General features: G+C 48.5%; 1 protein-coding gene across 1 annotated transcript in view; it reads left to right on the top strand.

The window, feature by feature from the left end:
* The window catches only part of LARGE1 (LARGE xylosyl- and glucuronyltransferase 1), a 404132-nt gene that overhangs the window by 343170 nt on the left and 38599 nt on the right, over positions 1–22363 (top strand). Inside the window, exons 9-10 of the mRNA XM_028490584.2 lie at positions 5505–5660; positions 22131–22294. Coding sequence (XP_028346385.1) covers positions 5505–5660; positions 22131–22294 — 320 coding nt within the window. The remainder of the gene's footprint in view (positions 1–5504; positions 5661–22130; positions 22295–22363) is intronic.

Here is a 22363-nt window from a genome sequence, read left to right as displayed (position 1 = left end):
TAACTTGGAACACATAAGCCCCATGTTCTTAATCACGTGGCATTTGCACACAGGTTCTGATATCTTGGCACTTTTGCCAAGAAATCAGAATTATTTTTATGAGCCCTGTGGGTTCCAAGTACTTGAGAAGCCGGAGTATGGGCTAAACTCTTTCCATAGCCTTGTCCTTGTACTGAGGTCTTGTTTCTGTCTTTGAAATGCTTTTTCCTGTGCCCTTGATAGGTGATAGACTCTCTCGTTTCTCCTTTAATCACGTTGATTTTTGCTGTCTTCCCGGATGATGTTGAAGTTTCCTGGACAGTGATCAATTTTCATCAGTTTCTCAGGCTCATTGCAGGCTGACTGCAAGTCTGTACACATACTCAGCCTTTACAGACATTTCAGATCCAATCAGATCGCACCCCTGGGGCCCCTGATGCCTGGTAGCTTCTGCAGCCCACCTGCCATGCAACCTGGATACCTCCTTCTCTACTTCCTCCCAAACTGGAGGTTCAGCCCATGTATATGAGAAGTCCTAAGTCACCCCAGCAGGCTTCGTGTCCCAGGGATGGTGCCGTGCCTATGTTTGGGAGGGAAGCGGAGGTTTCATTTCTGATCCTGTAATCCTCTGAGAATCTCATGATCATTGCTGTAAACAGTCAGTTGATGATTACAGACGTGGGAGAAATAAGAGAGAGAGAGATTCCTCATGTCTCTACCTCTTGGGGTTTGAATCCTGACTCTCCCCCTTTCTAGCTGTGTAACCTGGGGCAATTGGCTGAACTTTCCTTACCTGTAAGATGGGATAATGAGAATATACTTGTGGTATTAAGTAAAGTATAAATGAGCCATGACAAATGAAATGTCCAGAGCAGTGCTTGGCACATAGCAAACATCCAATATATGTTAGCTGCTAATATTAACAATAATAATTATTACTGTGCTGATGTGTCCCAGCAAGTGGAATAAGTTACGATCGGTTTTCACAAGCGTCATAGACTCACATGTACTTACCAGCTTCTTGCAAAAACGTATTTGGGGCACATTCCCAGTGTCACTTTGTCTCGTGTGTGTAAGCTTGTCAATGTATGTCATCTACACCACCAGCTTGCTGACCCTGAGCCAGCGATGATGGGTGATTCTGTCCCTCAAGGGACCAGGAAATGGCATTTCTCAGTAGTCAGACATGAGCTGATGAGAATTATCAGCAATACTCCTCCTGAGTTGGAGTTTCAGAGGCAGGTGCGTGGCTTAGGGGGAGGAGTGGTGGCCTGGGAGGCAGAGCTGGGCACCACTTCTCCCTCTGCTGTGAGTCTAGGAAGTGACCTTCTCCCTCTGGGCCCTGGTTTCTCTATACTTGAAGTAGCCCAGCCCAGAAACGATCACCAACAACTTCTCTTTACCATCTCTTTAAAATCACCAGTCATACTTGTAATTTAAAATGGACAGTTATGTAAATGTCTGCCTCTTCCCCTCAGTTGTAGGTTCCAGAAAGAGAGTCTTGATCTTTTGTGTCCATCTCTGCAATCACAGCCCCTATCAGTGCCTGGCACAGAGTCGGTGCCCATTCTAGTATTGAATGAATGATGATGTGGCAGAAAGAAAAAGATTTGGGAGTAAGACAGGCCTGATTTTGTATTAGGATTGGCTACTTACTAGCTGAGAGACCCTCAGGATTACTGTCTGTAAAATAGGGATGATAATAGAAGCAACGTTACCAGGTTGTTTTGAGGATTGACTATGAAACCACACATACACATACACACACAACAACAACAGTAACAGCCCTGGCCTATGTCTAGCATATAATGGGTTTTAGGTAAACAATAGATATTACTTACTTCTCTGGAGCCTAGCACAGGGGAATGGAGTATTCTCTGTTCTGATGATTAAAAACCTAGGTGGAGGGCTTCCCTGGTGGCGCAGTGGTTGGGAGTCCGCCTGCCGATGCAGGGGACACGGGCTCGTGCCCCGGTCCGGGAAGATCCCACATGCCGCGGAGCAGCTGGGCCCATGAGCCATGGCCACGGAGCCTGCGCGTCCGGAGCCTGTGCTCCGCAACGGGAGAGGCCACAACAGTGAGGCCCGCGTACCGAAAAAAAAAAAAAAAAAAAAAAACCTAGGTGGAAAGGTAAATCTGAATATACATTAATAGACTTTGAGTGGGCTTACCTATTACAGGGCAGCTACGTTCACAGGGTTTTTTAAAACCCCCTTGGCCTACCAGTGACCCACCATCTTCTCCCCCTACCTTCCTTTAACCTTTGCCACTTGTTATATAACCTCAGTATTTACCTGTAGATGATACACAAACCCAGATCCCTGGGCAGACACAGAGCAGGATGCGACATGATGGGATAAGAGATGTCCTGGAGTGGGAGGGCAGGGAGCACCAGGAGACCTGCATCCTCGTCCCAGCCCTGGCCTGGTCCAGACTCACCACGTGATCTTGGGCAAGCCTCCCTCTCCGCACCTGTAGAGTGCTCAGCCATTGGCATGGAACACGATAGCAGTCAGGAACCTGGGGGTTTAGCTTCAGAGCTGGGTTCGTGTCTCAGCTCTGCAACTTACCAGCTGTGAAATACAGGCAAGTCAAGTACCATCCTTGTAAAATGTACAGTGGGATTCTAATGGGCTCATTTGGAGCATTTAATGACACAGTGTCTCCAAAGTGCCTGGTAGATTCGTGAATGATGAGTGACGATTTGTTTGTCTGGGCACTCATAGGCCAGCCCTGATTTCCCCCTTAGTTAAAGCTTTTCCCCGTTGAAGAAGCCCAGGTTTCCTGAGTCAGATGCACATCCATCAGCCTTCCTGCTGGCTCAGCACTTGGCAAGGACCAGAATCTTTCACAGCAAAGACGTGACCCCCACTGGGTATGAGTGTCACCAGCTCACGTGCAATTATGTTAATGCCTGGCCCGGGACCTTCTCCTGCCCGGGTTGGGTGTATTCACAAGGGAGTCTTCCCTCTCCTTCCCTCTCGCACCCTCCAGAGGGCACAGGAAGAGAATCGCACACTGTACACTCATCCTTCCCTGAAATGCAAACACCGCCAGGTGGCCGCGTTCCAAGGAGGGTCTGCTGTCCCTTTCTGCCCTCTCCTGAGTGCGAGATGCCTGCTTCCGTCCTCACAGCTGCAGTGGACCTCCTGCTGGTGGGAGGGAAAGGAGGGCAGAGCGCTCGTGGTGCAGATTGGTCCCATCTTTGAGGGGGAAGAGAACCCACGTATATGGAGCCGCTGTGACATGCAGGCACTGTGCCAGGCATTTGTGTAACCCTCTTATAACCACTTGTGAAGTTGGGGTTATCCCCTCCTTGCACATGAGGAAATCGGGGCCCCAGGAGATGCAACAAGATGCCCAAGGACGCGCACAGCTAGTGAAGAGGATGGCTGGAATTCAGACCTAGGCTGGTTTGACAGCCCCAGTTCTTGCTCTGTTGTTACACTTTTGCTGATTAGGGGAGAGCCGTGATGTGGTTTGGACCAAATAGGTTTCCTTGAGAGAGGGGCTTGGTCTTACAAAGCAGTGTTTCCCCAGCTCAGATGGTCAGATAGGCTGCCCGTCCCGCCATGGGAGGAGAGAGTGAGGGCCGTGGGGGGCCGGTGGGGGAAGAGGAGAGCTATGTTGTCTCTTCTGTAATGTGATGCAGCGTGAAAAAAGAAGTCTTTAGAACCTGGCTTCTCCTGTTCTCCACAGAGTAAAGAACTTTGGAATCAGATTTATTCAGATTTATGTTTGAATCCCAGCTCCAACATTTACCACCTTTGTGGCCCTGAGCAAGACACATCTCCATAGTTTCTTCATCCTTTTTTTTTTTTCTAATTTTTTGATTTTTTTAAAATTTATGTGTGTATGTATGTATTTATTTATTTTTGGCCACGCCCTGTGGCATGTGGGATCTTCGTTCCCTGACCAGGGATCGAACCCGCCCCTCCTGCATTGGAAGCGCATAGTCTTAACCACTGGACCGCCAGGGAGAGTCCCCAGTTTCTTCGTCTTTAAATTTGCATTCCTTGTTAGGGTCATTGTGAGGATTAAAGGAAGACAGAAACAATGTGGAGCAACATAGGGTTCCACTCAGAAATGATCCCCCAGCCCAGGGGGTGAGCCACGCCCCCCAGGCTTCACAGCTGACTCGTAACTAGCGTCCCTGGTCCCCCTTTGGGCCCTCCCACCCTGCCACTCGCATCTCCTCCATTACAATCAGAGTAATCTTCCCGAAACCCAGAGTTAGTAATTCCCTGCCCCCCTTAAAAATCTCCAGTGATGCAGTCTGAGCTCAGAACATGGTCCCACGGGGCCAGGATCTCCCCTGTCGCCTCTGCAGCCACATCTGCCCCCCTCCCCCCACCCAGGCCCTGTCTCCCCTGGAAGCTCCTGCTGGGCCTTCGAGCCCCAGCACGGGTACCTCCTTCTGAGAGATGCTTCTCGGAACATTCTGGAGCTCATGTCTTCTTGATGCTCCCTCCACGATTGCCTTCTGCTACCTGTTTGGAGACATGACTCCCCAGCAGACTGTGAGCAAGCCAGGGGCAGGCGCTGCCCGCAGGGGCCTCGGACCGTCCCCCAACTCCGTATACTGTAGGCACTTAATAGTTGGAGCCAGCATGTATTGAGTGCGTGTCCTTACCACTTACGTGCTTTACTTGTATTCGTGAGTTGCTTTTTCACGGCAGCTCTGGGAGACAGTGCATCCATCAGTCCTGGCTGGAGGCAAAAACCATACCAATTATTTGAACAGAGAATTTAATCTTTAAAAATGATAACTAGACAGAAGGTGTTCACTTGGTAACTATAAAAGCGAAAATAGAAAATTGCAGGAAACAGTTCCCACCCCTGGAGCTGAAGGAACAGAGGGAAGAGGTAGGAATTATCACAGCCCCGGGCTGGAAGCCACACTCTAGGGTCAGCAGGCAGCTCCAGAGGGAGCAGTACCAGGCGAGGACAGAGGACCATGACGCTGCATCTGAGTTTTGAAGAAAAAACTGCAAAGGGTGGTTAGCTGCTGCTGAAGGAAAGAAGTGCCACCACTGGCATGGAGAAAGGGGTAGGGACAGGAACGCAGGAAGGGGCAAGTTCCTTTTTCCCCCTCCAGACCTTGTCTCCCTCTCACTGCCCCCGCTGGCAGTGCTGAACAGGCAGACACCGAAGTAGGGTTGGCGGAGTCCTGACTTCAGCATCACAAAGCAGGTGTGGAGCCAAGAGATGAAAGCTCAAAAGACTGACCTTGGCAGGAGCTGTTACTATTCCATTTCACAGATGAGGAAACTGAGGCACAGAGAGATTAAGTAATCTGCCTAAGATTAAATCAGTACCTAGAGCAGAACCAGGATTTGACCCCAGGCAGTCTGGCCTCAGCACCCTAGCTCTTAATCCCTGGACCGCAAATGTTGAATGAATGAATGACTTTGAATGAATGAATGAATGGGCAGGCCCCCAGGTAGTACTCAGACCAGTGCCCAGACACGCCTCCCACAAGCACAGGTTGTCGCGGCCTGACTGCCTCCTTGTCGCCTGCCAGGTCATTCACTGGAACTCCCCCAAGAAGCTGCGGGTGAAGAACAAGCACGTGGAGTTTTTCCGCAACCTCTACCTGACCTTCCTGGAGTACGACGGGAACCTCCTGCGACGGGAGCTCTTTGGCTGCCCCAGCGAGGCTGACGTCAACAGTGAAAACGTGAGTGGTCCCAGGGCTCGGCCGCACAGGCAGCAGTGGCCTCTCTGCTGGTCTGCCAAGGACCTCCGGCGCCAGGCTCAGGGCAGGCCCAGGAGGAGCCAGGCACCATCCCCACGTCGGGGCGGTGGCCAGGGGGACAGACACATCAGCAGATCACTTCTGTGCTCGTCCCTGTGGATGCAGAAGGGGGCACGCTCGCCCAGGCTAGGTGAAGTTAGAAGGGAGCTGCCAAGCAGAGGAATCAGAGTGAGCAAAAACACCAGTGAAACGACAGACAAAGGGTCTCTCCACAGCCGGAAACTCTGAGGTCTTTGTGGACATGACACCCACTTGGGAGACCCAGGAATCAGGGTCAGTGCCTGGGGTGGCACAAAAGATTTTCACAAATGGTCACACACAGGCACAGCTGACATCTACTATATTGTCCAGTTTCTTCACTGTTTATAATTTTTTTCGTACGTTGTATCTCATTTGATGCTCATAGAAACCCTCTTTTTTTCCCCAATTAGAGTTGAAGACATTTAGGCACAGAGAGGTTAAGCAGGTTGCTCATGGTCACACAACATGTAGGAGCAAAATTGAGACTGATTGGAAGTTCTGAGGAGCAGGATGTGGGGCAGCAGCTCGCTGTAGTGGAAAAGGTAGGGCATGGGGGGTCAGGCTGACCTGGGTTTGGCTTCAGTCCCTTCCGATTTCCACCTGTGTGACCTCAGGCAAGTTACTCAACCTCTCTGTGCTTCAGTTTCCTCAGCTGTCAAATAGAGATAAGAAAAAATGGTTATTGGGCTGTTCTGAGACTATGTGAGAAACTGCATGTAACGCACCTAGCTCAGCATCTGCCATATGTTAGATGCGTGACAAATATTTGCTCCCTGCCCTTTCCTTGACCCTTAGTATTAGACACAGAAGTAATTGGTTCATTCAGTCAACAAACATTTACTGAAGGCCTTTTTATTTTGAGCACTGAGGATTCATAGGTAAATAAGGGCAGTGGTCCCTGCTCTCATGGTATTGATATTCTAGTCGGGGAGACACAATTAATAACTAGACGAACTATCAGGAAAAATTACCAGTGGCAGGTGCTACATAGTGACATATTAAGTCAGGGAGGACTTCTCTGAGGAGGTGACATTTCATCTGAGACCCAAATTCAAGAAAGAGACAGCCTTGGAAGAGCAAGGGATCAGGGAACTACAAATCAAAGCCACAATGAGATATCTTCCTATGCTTGTTAGGATGGCTCTTATCAAAAAAACAAAAGATAATAAGAGTTGGCAAGGATGTGGAGAAATTGGAACCTTGTACACTGTTGGTGGAATGTAAAATGGTATAGCTGCTGTGGAAAACAGTATGGAGGGGCCTCAAAAAATTAACAGTAGAACTGTCATGTGATCCACTGATTCCACTTCTGGCTATTCTGGGTCCTAAAGAATTGAAATCAGGGCTTCCCTGGTGGCGCAGTGGTTGCGCGTCCGCCTGCCGATGCAGGGGAACCAGGTTCGCGCCCCGGTCTGGGAGGATCCCACATGCCGCGGAGCGGCTGGGCCCGTGAGCCATGGCCGCTGGGCCTGCGCGTCCGGAGCCTGTGCTCCGCAACGGGAGAGGCCGCAGCAGAGGGAGGTCCGCATACCACAAAAAAAAAAAAAAAAAAAAAAGAAAAAGAATTGAAATCAGGATCACAAAGCAATATCTGCGTTTCCATGTTCACTGCAGCAGTATTCTTAATAGCCAAGCTATGGAAATAACCTAAGTATCCATCGACAGGTGAATGGATAAAGATAATGTAGTAAATATATATATATGTAGTAAATATACATAGTAAATATATATATATGTGTGTGTGTGTGTGTATATATATATATATGAATATTATTCCACCTTAAAAAAGAAGGAAATCTTACCATTTGTGACAAGATGGATGGACCTGGAAGACATTGTGCTATGTGAAATAAGTGAGTCACAGAAGGATAAATATATGCATGAGTCCAAATATACGAGGCATCTAAAATAGTCCCACGTATAGATGCTGACAGCAGAATGGTGGCTACCAGGGGCTGGGGAGAGGGCATTATGGGGAGCTATGTTCAGTGATTATAAAGGTACAGTTATAAGTAAGTTCCAGAGATCCACTCTACAACCTAGTGCTTATAGTTCACGGGGTATTGTGCACTTAAAATTTATTTAAGAGCGTAGATCTCATGTTAAGTGTTCTTACCACACACACACACGAAGAAAAAAACCAAGACACTTTTGGAGGCAATGGTTATGTTTATTACCTTGAATGTGGTGATAGTAACCTGAGTATATACATATATCCAAACTCATGTTTTCATTATGTGTCATTTTTTGTGTGCCAACTATATCGCAGTAAAGCTGGAAGGAAAAAAAAAAAAAAAGAACAGCAAAGGAAGTACATTCCAGGTGGAGGAAGTTGCTGGTGCAAAGGTCCTGAGGTAGGGCAGGTTTGATGTGAGGAACTGAAGGATGGCCTGTGTGCCCGGGACTGCTGGGGAAGGAGGAGAACAGGAGATGCTGAGCCAGGAGGCAGGCTGGAAGGATGCTGGAAGTGGGTTAAAGAGTCAGAATTTTGTTGTGTTACTGTTGTTTTTTGTATTCTTATCTTGGATGTCAGGAGAATCCTTTTAGGCTCCAATGGCAGGGGAGGGCGTGTGTGGAAGCTCTTGCGGGCTTACACTCACCCAGCCCTGTATCAGGATGACTGGTCACACGGCCACCCCTGCTCTCTGTCACTTGGCCCCCAGGTCACAGTGGCGTTGCCTCTAGCTCCAGCCCTTCTCTGAGTCACCCTCCATACCTTCCTCAGCGTCTGCCCTTCTTTACCACTGGCAAGAGAGGAAAGAAAACCATTAAGCACTTGACCTCTGTCTCAGATTCTGGGAAGCCCTTAGAGGTCTCGACAAACACTGTGTTCTTCTGGGTTTTCCTTCCGTTCTCTTTACTCAAATCAGTACTTGTTGTATCATCAATATCTGAGTGCCCATTCTGCGCTCTTTCCGCAAACATTAACTGTAAACCCTTCTCCTGCTCCTTTTTTTTTTTTTCCCCTCCACGGAAGAGGCTCAAATAAAAAGGCTTGCAGATTGACGCCATCAGTTAATCTCCGTATGGGTGAGTTCCCGTGGTGCGCTGTTCAATACCTTACAAAGTGGAACTCCCTTTAAAAATGACTCACCAGCTCTTCCTACACCAGCTTCCCCTGGTGGGTCGTCGGAGGGGAGAAGTCTTTGGTTGTCCCTCTCGGAATCTGTGACTGCATTTACTTGTGTAACACGCACGTGTGAGAGCCGGCCACCGGCCGGGCGCTATGCAGGGCACCGAGGTTGAAATCAGAGGCTGGCCCGCGCCCTATAGAAGGTGCTTGCGGTGGAACAGTGTCAGAGGTGGCAAGAGGACAGTCTGCCCGGGTACAGGGAGGGCCGTGAAGGAGAGAGCAGCCTTCTTTGAGGCTCACCTCAGCTGTCCCCCCCAAACACTCCCCTTGATGCTGAGCCCACATCCACTGCCTTTCTGCTCCTCCTACACCCCAGGCTCCCCCCACCCTCCTTGGGAAGGCCTTTGTACTTGCTTCCCAAGTCCTGGGACACCCTGGCCACCCCCAGCCTCGGGTAACCCTTAATATCACTCTCTGTGATGTGCCATATTTTCTTTTCCTCGGCGCATACCTGCTATCCACAATTACTTGGTTCATGTCATTTTTTTTCCCAGTTTTTTCCCCGAATATAAGAGACTCTGCCTGTACCGTTCACCTCTGGGGTGCCCTCCCCTAGAATGGAAGCAGGCACATAACAAGCACTTCATAAATGTTTATGGAATGAACTGAACAAATAAGAGGGAAGAATGAAGGACCAGACACAAAGGAAGAGCAGATGAAGGAGTAGAGAGTTCGGAGAGAACGTGCTGGTACTTTCTGTACTGAAGCAGAGGCGTGTCAGGAGAGGGGCGGAGAATGAAGCTGACCGGAGGGCCTGGGCTGGGCTTAGGAGTTTAGACTTAATCCTGTCAGTAGTGAGGAGTCACCAAAGGGCTTTAATCGTGGTCACATTTACATCTGAGAACAATCACTCCATGTAGAGAACAGAACGGAAGGGGTGAGACTGGAGGCAGGGAGACCACTTAGAGGCCGTTGCCGCATCCCAGGCCAAAAGGTGGTGATGGGGCTCTGACCAAGGGCGGCAGCCGCGGGGATGGAGAGGGACAGATGGATTGTTTTGTGGGCGCTGAGAACAGGGGAGCAAGTGCAGCTGGCAACCATAAACCGAGACGGCAGGTCCCTGTGCTAGGCTTCAGTCAGATGCCTCTGGCTGGACGGGCCCGCGGCAGCAGGGGCTGGAGCAGGCAGAGAGTCTGTAACATCGCAGCCTGGAGTCGTGTCTCCGCGGGGAGTTCCACCCCCGGTCCTTTGCAGCCTGCTGAGTGTTATCTGCAAACGCAGCCAGCGGGAAAGGGTAAGACCTTGTATCTGGCCCAAAGCGGAATGCTCCCAGCTTTGGGGAAGAAGTCATTGGAACTATGACAAGCGCACAGTTAGTGGTCGTCTCAAAGGCTGGAAGTCAGGGACCTCTCCATTGGACTGCAGATCCCGGATGGGAAGGGGCTCTGGTGGCAGGGTCTAAGTCTCAAGACGCGTTCATCCATTCAGCAGATAAGTCACTGAAATGGTCACCAGCCACAGGGCTGCTAGTGATCCTAGGGGAGCAAGTGCAGATCGAAGCCTGACTCTCACAATGCTTGTCTAGTGAGGGATGCAGGCAGGCACGGGGTTGTCATCCAGTGTGATAAGTGCCGGGACAGTGTGATGCTTTGAGAGCACACAAGAAGGGGAGAGCAGGTATGTCAGGGAAGACTTCCTGGACGAGGTGAAATTCGAAGGATGAATACAGAGGAGTGAGAAGATACGGAGAGTGGAGGGAGCGGCACAGGCAGTGGAGACCAGAGGTGAACACGAGCACGGCACACTCGGCTTCCGGTGAAGCCAGCGTGAGCACATGGAGGGCTGCACAAGTTCATCTTTGTATGATTATGTCTTCATGGAGGTGATGATGATGATGAGGGTGTGAGGTCTCTGGTCAATCCCAGATCACTCATTTAATGGACGTAGGGCCTCAGAGAGGTCACATGGATGCTCTGAGCCTTGGGTTCACCATCTGATAAATAACTGGGGACAGTGATGCCTTTGTCATAGTGTCTCATGGATAATTTATGTTAAATCACCAAAAATAGGACACCCAGAACACAGTGTTCGTTGAGAAGGGGGTTTATCACAAACCACAGTGCCTAATCTGTTGTTCCACGAATGGGTTTTGGGATTTTAAGATTTTTTTTTTTCTAGGAAGGCCTGGCAGAGAGATGAACCTACAGAGTCACTTAGAAATCTGTGTATGAAGCATGGGAGGGGCTGTCACATTTGCTCTGGATCAGACAATCCCAGGTAGATTTCTCCTCCAACAGGAGACTCTGGGTGGGAGGAAGAGGCCGTTTGGTTGGTCTTGGTGCCAGAAAGAGAGAGGGAGAGAGAAAAGAAAAAGGAAGAGAGGGAGGGAAGGAGCCATGAATTCAGGAGGTTGGGGAATTCAACCCTTGAGTAAGCAGCAAACCCCATTTTCCAGCCTTTGTTTGGGGTACTTGCTCCAAAACAAGATGGTTTGGTTTGGAAGAGCTCGGGCTCCAGCTGCGGTGTAGAATGACCTGTCCCATAGTTTGTCTGGGCATCTCTCCCTGGAACCAATAAGTTAGTCTGTGTAATGCAGTAAGCATTCACTTGGCATTGGTTACTATAATTGGATTGAAGTCGCAGTGGAAGCTAGAATTCTATATATTAGCGTTTCTCTCCCCTTTCCTCAGCAACCCAGCTGCTCAAGCATAGCCAAGAAACTCTGGGACTCCACAGAACACGGCTGGATAATCATGGATATTCTCTACCCCCTAATCCGTGCAAAAATCCTTCTACAGTGTCTCTAACAGGCTTACATCTGGTTTCTGCTGGAATCTTCCCAAAGACAGGGAGCTCACCACCTCCAACAGCTTAGTGCACTGTTAGAAAGCTCCAGATGCCAACCCATTCTTCCTCATGTTGAGTTGAAAATCCCCCCTTCTGGAAAGAATCCATTAATCTGAGTCCTGTCCTTGGGTGCAGTAAAAAATAAGGACACCCCCTGTGGTCCCCAACAGCCGGGCAGGTAGTGTAGCTTCCATACAGCGTGTTATCCAGAAACATGTAACTCTCCCCAAGCATTGTATTTATAGAAGGCTGCTTTATCATCAAGAGTGCCTGGCTCCACCTCAGGGAATTTTCCAGATAAAAGAAACTCACCTTTCTCAATGCAAAACCATTAAAATATATGTTACTGTCGATGTTTTCCAATTTGGATGGGAATCTTACTAAAGTACATGCCCTTCCTTAGTAACCAAAGTATACCAAACTCAATTTGCAATTTTCAGTGACTAAGGTTGCACTGAGTAGGCTGAGGGGGTGGGAATTGGCCAGAGGAGGGAAGATGCCGTTTATCCTGGCAGGAAATGGCCTCAGACTGTTTGCTGCTTATTCTGCAGATGCCTTTCTGACAGCTGTCACTTTCACTTCATCAGCTTCAGAACAATCCTTTCTGGGCTCAACGCCCTGTTCATCCTTCCCGTGGCAGCCAAAAAAAGGAAAACCAATGGTATTGAAGTCAGAAGGTCCAGTGGTAAAAGAATTATCCACTGTCACGTTAGAAGTTAAATTATGAAACATAGCAAACACCTAAAAAGTGAAAAAAAGCAAAGAGACTGGACACCAATGAGTTTTCACATTTATATGTAATTGTAAGTCAATAGACAAGTGTCTGCAGACTTGGAGTTCCCTTATCCGATGCCCACAGCAGACATCACTAATTGATGACCCCACTTGTCCATCTGGGCCCAGCCCCCACCCCAGTATCCTCACCAAGACAGCACTCCAGAGAACCAGTAACAATCTCCAAGCAGTAACACGGGAGATGCGGAAGCCTATTGGGCCTCCGTGCACTAGGCCTTCATCATTCTGTTCTCTCCTGCATGAGGAGAGCCCTCTGTGCTGCTCCAAGACCTTTCTCTGCTTCTTCTAGCCTTTTGACAATTGGAGATTTCCTGCAGGGAAAGCAAAAGGGAAATGCAACTTTAATCTTCACCACAATCAAGGGAAGGCGGCATTACGAGTCACATTTCACAGATTAAGGAAACCAAAGCTCAGAAGAGATGAGTTACGTGCTCAAAATCAAGCAGCTCCTACATGATGGGGCCATGATTGGAAACAAGGTCACCCTAACTTTGAAGTCATAGACTGACCGAGGCCATGCTTCTCAAGTGGATGTAGATCCCTATTTAAAATTAACGTAAGAGGAACGACAAGGCATTCAGCGATTCTCCTAGTCGCTTTTACTTTATATCACTGTTCTTACGAACAGTGTTCTTTTACGAACCCTGCAAGGTAGTTATTATTACCATTATTTTTTAGAGGAGAAAACGGAGGCTCAGCGATATGAAATCAGAGGACAGGTTGGTGGCAGCTCTGGAACTGGTATCAGTCTTGCTGAGTAGTCTTTTTACAACTGCTGAAAACACTCCATGATCTAAAGTTGTAATATTTACCCCAGTCCCAGCACCCCCATCTCCCAGAGCTCGTGCCTTTATTTTTCTCCATAGCACTTGTCACCCATCGGTGTATTGTATTCTTGACTTATTTATTTTGTTGGTTCTGTCTCTCCAACTAGAATGTAAGCTCTGGGACTGCAGGGATGTCTGTCTGTTTCATTCATCAGTATATCTTTATGCCTAGGAAAGACTGCCTGGTATGTGCTCGATAAATTTTGCCGAACCAATGAACTATTACAAGTCTTTGTCTTGAAGTATTTGTGGTACTCTGGAAAGATCCCTGTACTTAAAATCAGAAAACCAGGCCTCAGGACTCGATCTATGCCTTCAAGCATAACTCTTGCCTTCCCTGAGCCTCAGTTTTCCCACCTGTAAAATGGTCAGTAAACAAACCCAGCCCAGGCTGGTATATGCGGTGAAGGGCTTAAGGTATGCAAAGGGCTACAGGCCACAGGCGGTCTCCTTACGAGTATTGGCCAGAAAGCCCGTCCTGGATGCCTTCCCATCCAGCTCCTCTCAGCCCCCTGCCTCACCTCTGAAATGAGGGCTTCCACGTTCAACCCCCTCGTGCTACAAGGGTGATGGGCCGCCTGTGGGGTCACATCCCCTGATGCTAAGCTCACTAAGAAGAACAGACAACGGCCTCACGGTGGCTCAGTGAGAAGTTAAAAATAAGACACATGTAAACAGAATCTACCAGGGAACAGATGGCTCTGTGGAAACAGCTGTATCCCAGAGAAACCCCAGAATGCATTATTGTTCTCACGTGCGAGCTGCATGTTACCAGCTCTTTAATCACACAGTGGGCAGCGGAGCCCAGGGTGGATGGCATCCAGAGCCCTACAACAGGCTGCCCGGGGCCAGCCTCCAGTGACTTTCCATGGCGTGTTAAGTTCCAGAGCCTGAAGCATCCCAGTGTTTGCCTGGGTGGCCAGGAGAGGGGATAAAGGGGGGAGTCATGGTCCAGATACTCAGGGGGTGCGTCTGGGCCACAGGAATACCTCCTTCCTTCACACGCCTAGGCTCTGGTTGTCACCTGTCCAAACCTGCCGGGTGCTCAACTCTCCTGTGCCTTTGTCAGTCACAGCCCCCGCCCTCTTCTCCTTTTGGCTGAATCTTCCTCCCCTAACTGGCTCCTTGTGCGGTTAGGTAAGAGGACAGCTCTGGAGCAAGACTGCCTTGCGTAAGATGTTAGGAATACTCCCTGTGGGATTTCAGGCCACTCAAACTCTCTGGGCCTCAGTTTCCTCACCAGTAAATGGGAATCAGGTAGGACTGTTCCTACCTGGTAGGCTTGATGAGGGCTAAGTAAGGTAAGACAGGTCAGGAGCTTAGGTCAGTGTAGCACATGGCACGTGCCCCCGACCCTGAGTTTTGTTTGCATTATGAATACACAGTTTTACAATTGCTAACTTGCTTCTTTGTTTCCCCACCCAGACCGTATAAACAATTTAAGTGCAGAGATGGGTTCATTCCCCATTCCTAGCACAGGGCTTGGCATAAATTAAGGGACTATTAATTGTGTGCGATGTACACATTAGTACTGATAGCTGGGAGGGAGCAGACCGTGCCTTTTTCTTATTTTCTCAGAGCCTCAGGCAGTGCTCAGCAGACCCTCTCTGAACCGTCACTGAATGGTCCTAGGCCCGTGCTTCTCCCCTCCCACGAAAGAATGAAAGTGGCCCGTGGTTTGGTTTCCTTGGAAAACAGTGTTTTGGGTTCCTGGAATTTTGTTGATTCATATGCACAGCAGGCAACCAGTGAGCTAGTAATTTTTCTCTGCCTGTCCACGTGGTTTAATAAAACTTAACCACTTCATGGAAACCCCAGGGAAGAGCCCTGCGTTAGGTTCCAGGAGACGTGACTTAGAGCCCCAGCTTTTCTGTGCACATCCCCGGTGCTCCAGTTTCCTCGTCCATCAGCTGGGGGCAAGAGGGCAGCCCTGCCAGTCTCATATAGACACTGGGAGGAACGGATGAAGAAAGGGATATCCGGGCCGCTGAAAGGGAAAGCTGAAAGTGTAAAGCAACACTCCTGAGTGTTATTTTATCCGTCGGATGTTTCTACCCATTGTCCTAAAGCATCGAAAGGACAGGTGTCGAAAGAAGAAAGGGTGGCCTCAGAGACTCCTGACTTGATCCGTTTTACTGTCTTCATCACTTACTGGCTGGAAGAGGTCAAGTAGGTGTGTTAGTTAAGGTAACCGTAACTGTTAGTTAAGCAACCGTAAAATGGACTCGGCAGACTGGAAGTTTATGACTCACATGAAGTTCAAGCCGGTGTTCCTGATTGGCAGGCGGCTCTTCTCCAGGTTCAGGGCCCAGACTCCTTCCATCTTGTGCCTCTGCCCTCCACGGAGCATCCTCTGCTGGGGGCTCTTGCTCTGGCTGACAAAGAGAAGATTGTGCATGAGACAGTCTTAAAAGCAGTGCCTGTAGCGGCCAGAATCTGCCCACATTCCACGGACGCGACCTTGGCTACATGGTTTACCCTGCACTGCAGGAAGGTTGGAAACTCAGCCCGAGAGCAGAAGATCTCTGCCACCGAGGGGAGCACGTGATTCAGTCCTCTGCCGTCACAGAACCATCTGGCATTAGACTAGAAAGATCCCCAGAGACTGATGAACACGGCATTGTAGTGACTTGATTACGTACAAGAACTTGGAGGAAAGACACCTGGATGTGAATCTCGGCTACTCTGTTCATTCATTGTGTGACCCTGAACAAGTGGCTAAGGCTTTCTTTATAGAACTGGACCGCTGGTGGTCTCTAAGCCACGGTGACCATGTGAGTGCTAATGAGAACGTGCCCGCAGGGCTCTCAGCCCTTACCTGGCCTAGGGAGCACGTGATCCTTGAAGCCGGAACTCTTTGTCTTGCTGTTGGGAGAAATGACTTGCTCAAGGTCACGTGGAAAATGAGGGTCAGAGGAATCAGGCCTCAGTGTCCACTTATCCCCAGAATCTCTCCGTGTAGTTTTTCCTGACTTTGGGCAGAAGTCCGTTAGGCCGGAGCCAAGGGACACACTTCCCACCCGTCTGAGTCCTCAGGCAGGACCAGCCATCATCTCTGGCAGCTCAGAGGTCAATCTAGGCCACTGCCCTTCAGGATGGGAAGAAATAAATGCAAACTGCTTAAAGGTCATTTTCCCTTAAGCCCAGATCTCCCTGTGCCTCAGCTGGCTACCCAAGGAAGCAATTGAGCAAATGCATTTTATCTCAGGAGGAATCTGTCTTTTGTTTCTGTGACTTGCTTGTCAGGGGGCCCCTGCTCCCCACGTGGCTGGAGTGGGTAGTGGGGGTAGCATTCAGACCCTGTTAACCCAAGTCACCCCAGCCCTGCCTTCCAGCTCAGCATCTCCCTGGAGAGATTAAAAAGAGGCAGGTTTCAAGCTGCTCTAGTCTCCCCCTTGGGATAACATCAGCCATGCAGTCTGCAATGAGCAGTCCTAGATTAGAATTTGAAAAGGTACATAATGCAATCATAATAACGTCGCTGAGGTGTGTGTAGAGCTCTACAGTTTGCAAAGCACTTGTACATGCATTAGCTCATTTGAGAAAATTGCAGGGAATTACTTAAGTACAGAAAAGTATAAAGAAGCCAATAAAATTCATCTGTGAATCCACCACTGAGAGAAAACCTTTGTTAACATTGTAACGTGTTCCCTTTGGTCTGTTTCTGTGTGGGGTTTGTTTGTTTGTCTTTTTGCTATATTGGAATCATACTGCATATGCATTTTTATGGCCTGCTTTGTTCACACAGCGTTGTATCTTCCACCAGCTCATTTGATCCTCACATCCATCCGCCAGGAGAGAAGTGATTGTGTTGTGAGATGTCCCTGGTGTGAGGTCCAAAGACTGGATTCACAGTCCAGACTGCTGCTCTCTAGCTGTAACTGGAAGATTATGGACACCTTCTGAGCCTCAGTTTCCTCTTTCGTAAAACGGAGATCTGTGCTGAAGGATTAAATTAGTAAAGCAATGCACCTGATTTAGCACTACACCTGGCGCACAGTAGGTGCTCAGTCCATATTAGAGCAGAGGTGCAAAGCACCAGGTTGATAATAAATATAATATTAAAGCTCAAGGAAGGCATCTATTTGGTCCAGAGTCCAATAGACTCTGACGTTTTATGTCTGACCTCATACCTGCTGTGCTTTCCACAGTACCCAGTGTGGTTGGTAAATGGCAGTGTTACCTAGATCCTATCCATTAAGCACTGTGATGGCCACAGGTGACCTTGGGATGTGGCTGCCACTGAACCACATTGGTACCATGAAGTTCATAGATGGAGGCTACTTATCCCCCGGGACTGCTGGTAGACCCTCCCAGCTAGGGCAGCCATACTTTGGTAGCTCTAGGAGCATTTTCATTGGTCACTGTTCCCTTTCTTAACATGCTGTGGCTCTGAATGCATCCAACAGAGTCTTGCTGGGCACTCAGGATGCACCAGGTGTTCTGGGTTCAGGGGATTCAGAGCTGGATGGGATACAGTTCCTGCCTTTAGGAGCCCACGCTATGGGCGCTTTCCAGAAAATGGCTCTTGGAGCTATTTACCTTGGAATGTCATTTTCCCCAACTCAAGGGTACTGCCAGTGTAAGGCGAAGGGGGAAGAGAGAACCCCATAACACATGCGTTTCTCATGTTCTGGTCACTAATTTCCTTTCTCATGTGATGAGGATAAACAAGTTTTTCGAAACCTCATCAAAGAAGGACCCTTCGCTCCACACGCAGGTGTCTGGCCATGCTCACACACGGACATGCGTACACATCCTCACACGCTCCCTCTCTCTCTTCGCTGGACTGGAAGCCATGCACTCTTATCGACATATTAAAAATACAACACGAAACAAATACCCCCCAAACAGCCCTGCTTTTGCAAAGAACTTGACATTTATTCTCTAAAGGGCAGTAATTGCTTGTTTTCTTCAGCAGGGTGGGTGAGAAAGGGAAGGTGGGTGTCGGTTGGTTCCGTTTCCTCCTGGCAGGCAACACTGCAACTTCCAGGCATATTTGAGTTCAAGGACAAAGACATCGGGACTCTCTCTGACACTCATGAAACAGAAGGTGACCCAGCTTCATCCAGCCCCTCTTCCCCTGCCCTCCAGACCCTGCCATGCCATCTCCTTCAGGTGACGTTTCAGCACACGTCCACCTAGGTGTCTCCGGGAGCCCAGGAGTCTCCCTTTCCTAATTGTGATCCACAACCACGATAATAGATGACGTTGCTGAGTCACCCCAAACACTGTGCTCTTCATATGCAGCATCTCCTGGAATCCTCCTGCCATCCCCTGAGGTAGCTACTGTTATTATCCCCATTTTACAGGTGAAGAAATTGAGGCTCAGAAGGGTAAAATGATTCACCCACTCTCCCAAGATTTCACGGACAGGATTGGGATCGAAGCAGTAACCTCAGCCCGTCCTGTGTATGTTTCTTGACCTGAGGCTAAACAGGCATCTTTTCTGGAGAGGCAGCTTGGTGGTCCAGGGACAGAGACCCAACTTTGACCTCCCTGGGTGACCTCAAGATCTCCAAACAGTTTTCTCAACTGTCAAGTGAGGGTTTGACACATGCCTCACTGGATGCCTCTAAGGAAAAGAAGTCAAGCACACCTAGCACCTTGCACGGAGCCCGGCACATGCTTGTTTGGTGGACACAACCTTTTCAGCCGTCACAGACCCTCAAACTGCAAATATAGGAGCAAATGATGGGCGTAAGAATGACAAGCTTCTATGCATAACATTAGAGGATACAAAAGGGAAATGACACGGACAGACCTTAACTTCAGTGACTGCAACCTTGTGTGCGGCAGGTATTTCTCATGCACACAGCACGTGCATATTGAGCAGCTGTCCTGCAGTGGGCACGGTGCTGGGGACAGTGGTGAAGCGTCACAGTCTCGCCAAGGATGTTGCTCTTAAACAATTTCAGTTCAAACTAGCAAGTGCTTTGGTGGAATTATGAGTTGAGTGCTCTTAGAGCACAGAGAAGAAATGGACTAGCCCTACCTGGCAGGGCCCATAAAGGTTTCAGAGGAGGTGCCATTTAAGCTAAAGCTTGAAGGTAAATAGAAAGTCCCCAGGTGGGGAAGAGTGGGTGAGGTGAGGGAGGGCGTGGCAGAGAGGGAAGATGGGCCAAGTCACGGAGGTGTGGGAGGGAAGGCAGGTTTGGGGAGTAGGGGAAGACCATTGGTGTAAGGCAGAGTATGTGGTGATTGATGGGTCAGAGAGAGAGTATATGATTGTCAGTGAGGATTTGGGTTTAGTCCTGCAGGCCAGAAGGCGTCACCTGGCTCATAGGATCTTAGGTGGAATGAGAGTTCCAGTTCCTAGCCTTATATCAAGTAGTTACCCTGCTGGCATAGAGGGAATCTTCAAATAGGCAAGGACATCGAATTGGACTTGAAAAGCTGAAGGGTATCCCTGATTGCATCCTTTTTTTGTTTGTTTGTTTGTTTGTTTGTTTGTTTTGTGGTATGCGGGCCTTCCTCTGTTGTGGCCTCTCCCGTTGCGGAGCACAGGCTCCGGACGCGCAGGCTCAGCGGCCATGGCTCACGGGCCCAGCCGCTCCGCGGCATGTGGGATCCTCCCAGACCGGGGCACGAACCCGTGTCCCCTGCATCGGCAGGCGGACGTGCAACCACTGCGCCACCAGGGAAGCCCTGCATCCTTTTTAAAGGTTAAAAGTGTCAAAGATAGCTGAGGACGTCTCATAGATCACTTGATCACAACCAATTCCCCGAGTGGCCTTTGGGAACATATGGGTGCATTTGGAGTTGTACACAGCCGTCTGGAGAATCCTGCAAACATTTATTGGGCTGGGGCCCTGGAAACCAACCCCCCCGTGGTATGTGGGACAGACTCACACAATGAAAAGGTACCGCACACAAAATGCCAATGACACTGCCTGTTATCTACTGGTCCAAACCCAGAAAACCTCAGTGGTGTACAGTGAGAAGTGTTTGTTTATGGATGCAGCTCTACTGATCTTGGCCAGCCTTGCTCACGTGACAGGCAACTGGGGAGACTCCACTTTGCTGCAGCTGTCTCTCTTCCCCCAGCAGGCTAGCCAGGCATTTTCCCAAGAAGCATGCACTTCCTCTTGAGCCCTAGCCTCAGGATTGGGGCATCAGTGCTTCCCCCTCCATTCTGTCTGCCAAAGCAAGTCACAAGTCCAGCCCAGATTCAAGGATTAGAGAAATCGGCTTTGCCTCTGTAGTGGGCAGACCAAAAGTCACATGACAAAGGGGATGGATATGGGGGAGGGGGCAATGAAGAAACTGGAGCATTTAATGCAGTCAGCTGTCAGAGCACACATCTTGAGAAATAATATCATAGCTTAACCTGTCAAGGCAGTGGTCTTTTTTTTTTAATAAATTTATTTAAAAAACAAAACAAAACACTGCAACAAAATATTTAAAAAATATATATTTTTTTAAAAGAAAACTAAAATTTACCATGATTTTGAACTACTGGTAGAGAATAAAGAAGGATAATCCATTTGACCTTAACAGTAAAATCATTGGAACTGTAGACAAAAGAATAATCATAGCATATCACCTAGTTCAAGGCAGTGGTCTTAATTGATAGGTCATAGAGAAGTGAGTGAATATATTTTCTTGTTGGTTTAGAGGTTTTATATATATATATCTTCTTTTTGGAAAAATATTCTGTTGCATTCAGCTCTTAATAACTCTAGTCATGTAAAGTTTATATTCAACTATATGTCATCATGTGATGGACAAGGTTCATGTAATAGAAGAAATATTGGAAGCAACCATGTGACATTTGGCAAATTATTATTTTCTTTAAATAAGTTTTATTGAAATACAATTTGCATATGATAAATCCACCCGTTCTAAGTGTACATGTATTTTCACAAATGTGTACAACCAAATAACCATCACTCTGATCATGACATAAGACATTCCCATCACCCGAAAAAGTTCTCTCCTGCCTATTCCCAGCCCATTCATTCTGCTACCGCACATCCACTGATTGAATTTCCATAACTGTCGAAGTTCTTTTACTTGTTCATTGCAATTTTTCGCCTATAAGGCAAGCATAGTCAGTCACACCTGCCTGGGAGGGATATCGTGTATCGGGCAGCTGCTTATCGGCAGATCTGGAAACCTGTATATCTGCATCTGCTTATGTGAAATGCTAAGTTCCTAGTTCCCTGTTAGCAGGACAGCTCACTCTTTCACTAGTTGGGTAGGAAAGAGAATAGGAGAGGTAAGTAAAGAACTCCTACAAGCAGATTAATAAAGTAAAAGACGTCAGAGCATTAGAAGAGAGGGAGAAAAAGAGTGGGTACTGATAGACTGATTAAACTTGGATGAAATTAAAAGAAAAGATGTTTTGTTTTGTTTATGGGTTTGCGTTGTTTTTCTTTCCAATACCTGGTACGGAGATTGAAATCTGTAGCTCTAGAGAGAGAAAAGCTTCAGGTCACACAAAGGTACTCCTCCATTTGGTTCCCGTTACTCTGTTCTTAGACAGTTTCCCCCTGTTACTTGAAATTGTTGTGCTGGGTCATGAAGGAAAACGTTTTTTGTTTTGTATAAGGACTTTGTGGTTGCTTATACATTTGTCAGTGCTACCACCATCACTGTTAGCTCAGAGGGTCTCATTCCTCAGAGGGTGAGGCAGCTGCCCTTTATCATCACCTCTTTGAAACCAGATTAAATTGCAGAGGAAAATGAAAACAGGATCCTGTCCTTCTCTGATTGGCCCATCAGTAAGGTCCAATGGGTAACAAACTCAGGGGAGGACAGGGCACAAGAGGCAGGCCCCCTCGGGGATTTTCTTCTCATTTCCAAGCCCTCTTGCCTACCTTTCAGCTCCAGAAGCAGCTCTCTGAGCTTGATGAGGACGACTTGTGTTATGAATTCCGGCGAGAGCGTTTCACCGTCCACCGAACCCACCTGTACTTCTTGCACTATGAGTATGAGCCCACTTCAGACAACACGGACGTCACCCTGGTTGCTCAGCTCTCCATGGACAGGTAGGCAGACGGGCCCTCACCCTCCACACAGTCCCCTTTTGCTCCTGCCCTTCACCCGATCGAATGGAG

Source organism: Physeter macrocephalus, chromosome 6 (assembly GCF_002837175.3).
Source record: "Physeter macrocephalus isolate SW-GA chromosome 6, ASM283717v5, whole genome shotgun sequence".
NCBI lineage: Eukaryota > Metazoa > Chordata > Mammalia > Artiodactyla > Physeteridae > Physeter > Physeter macrocephalus.
Note: the sequence above shows the minus strand (reverse complement) of the source record. Positions and strands in the feature narration are given on the sequence as shown.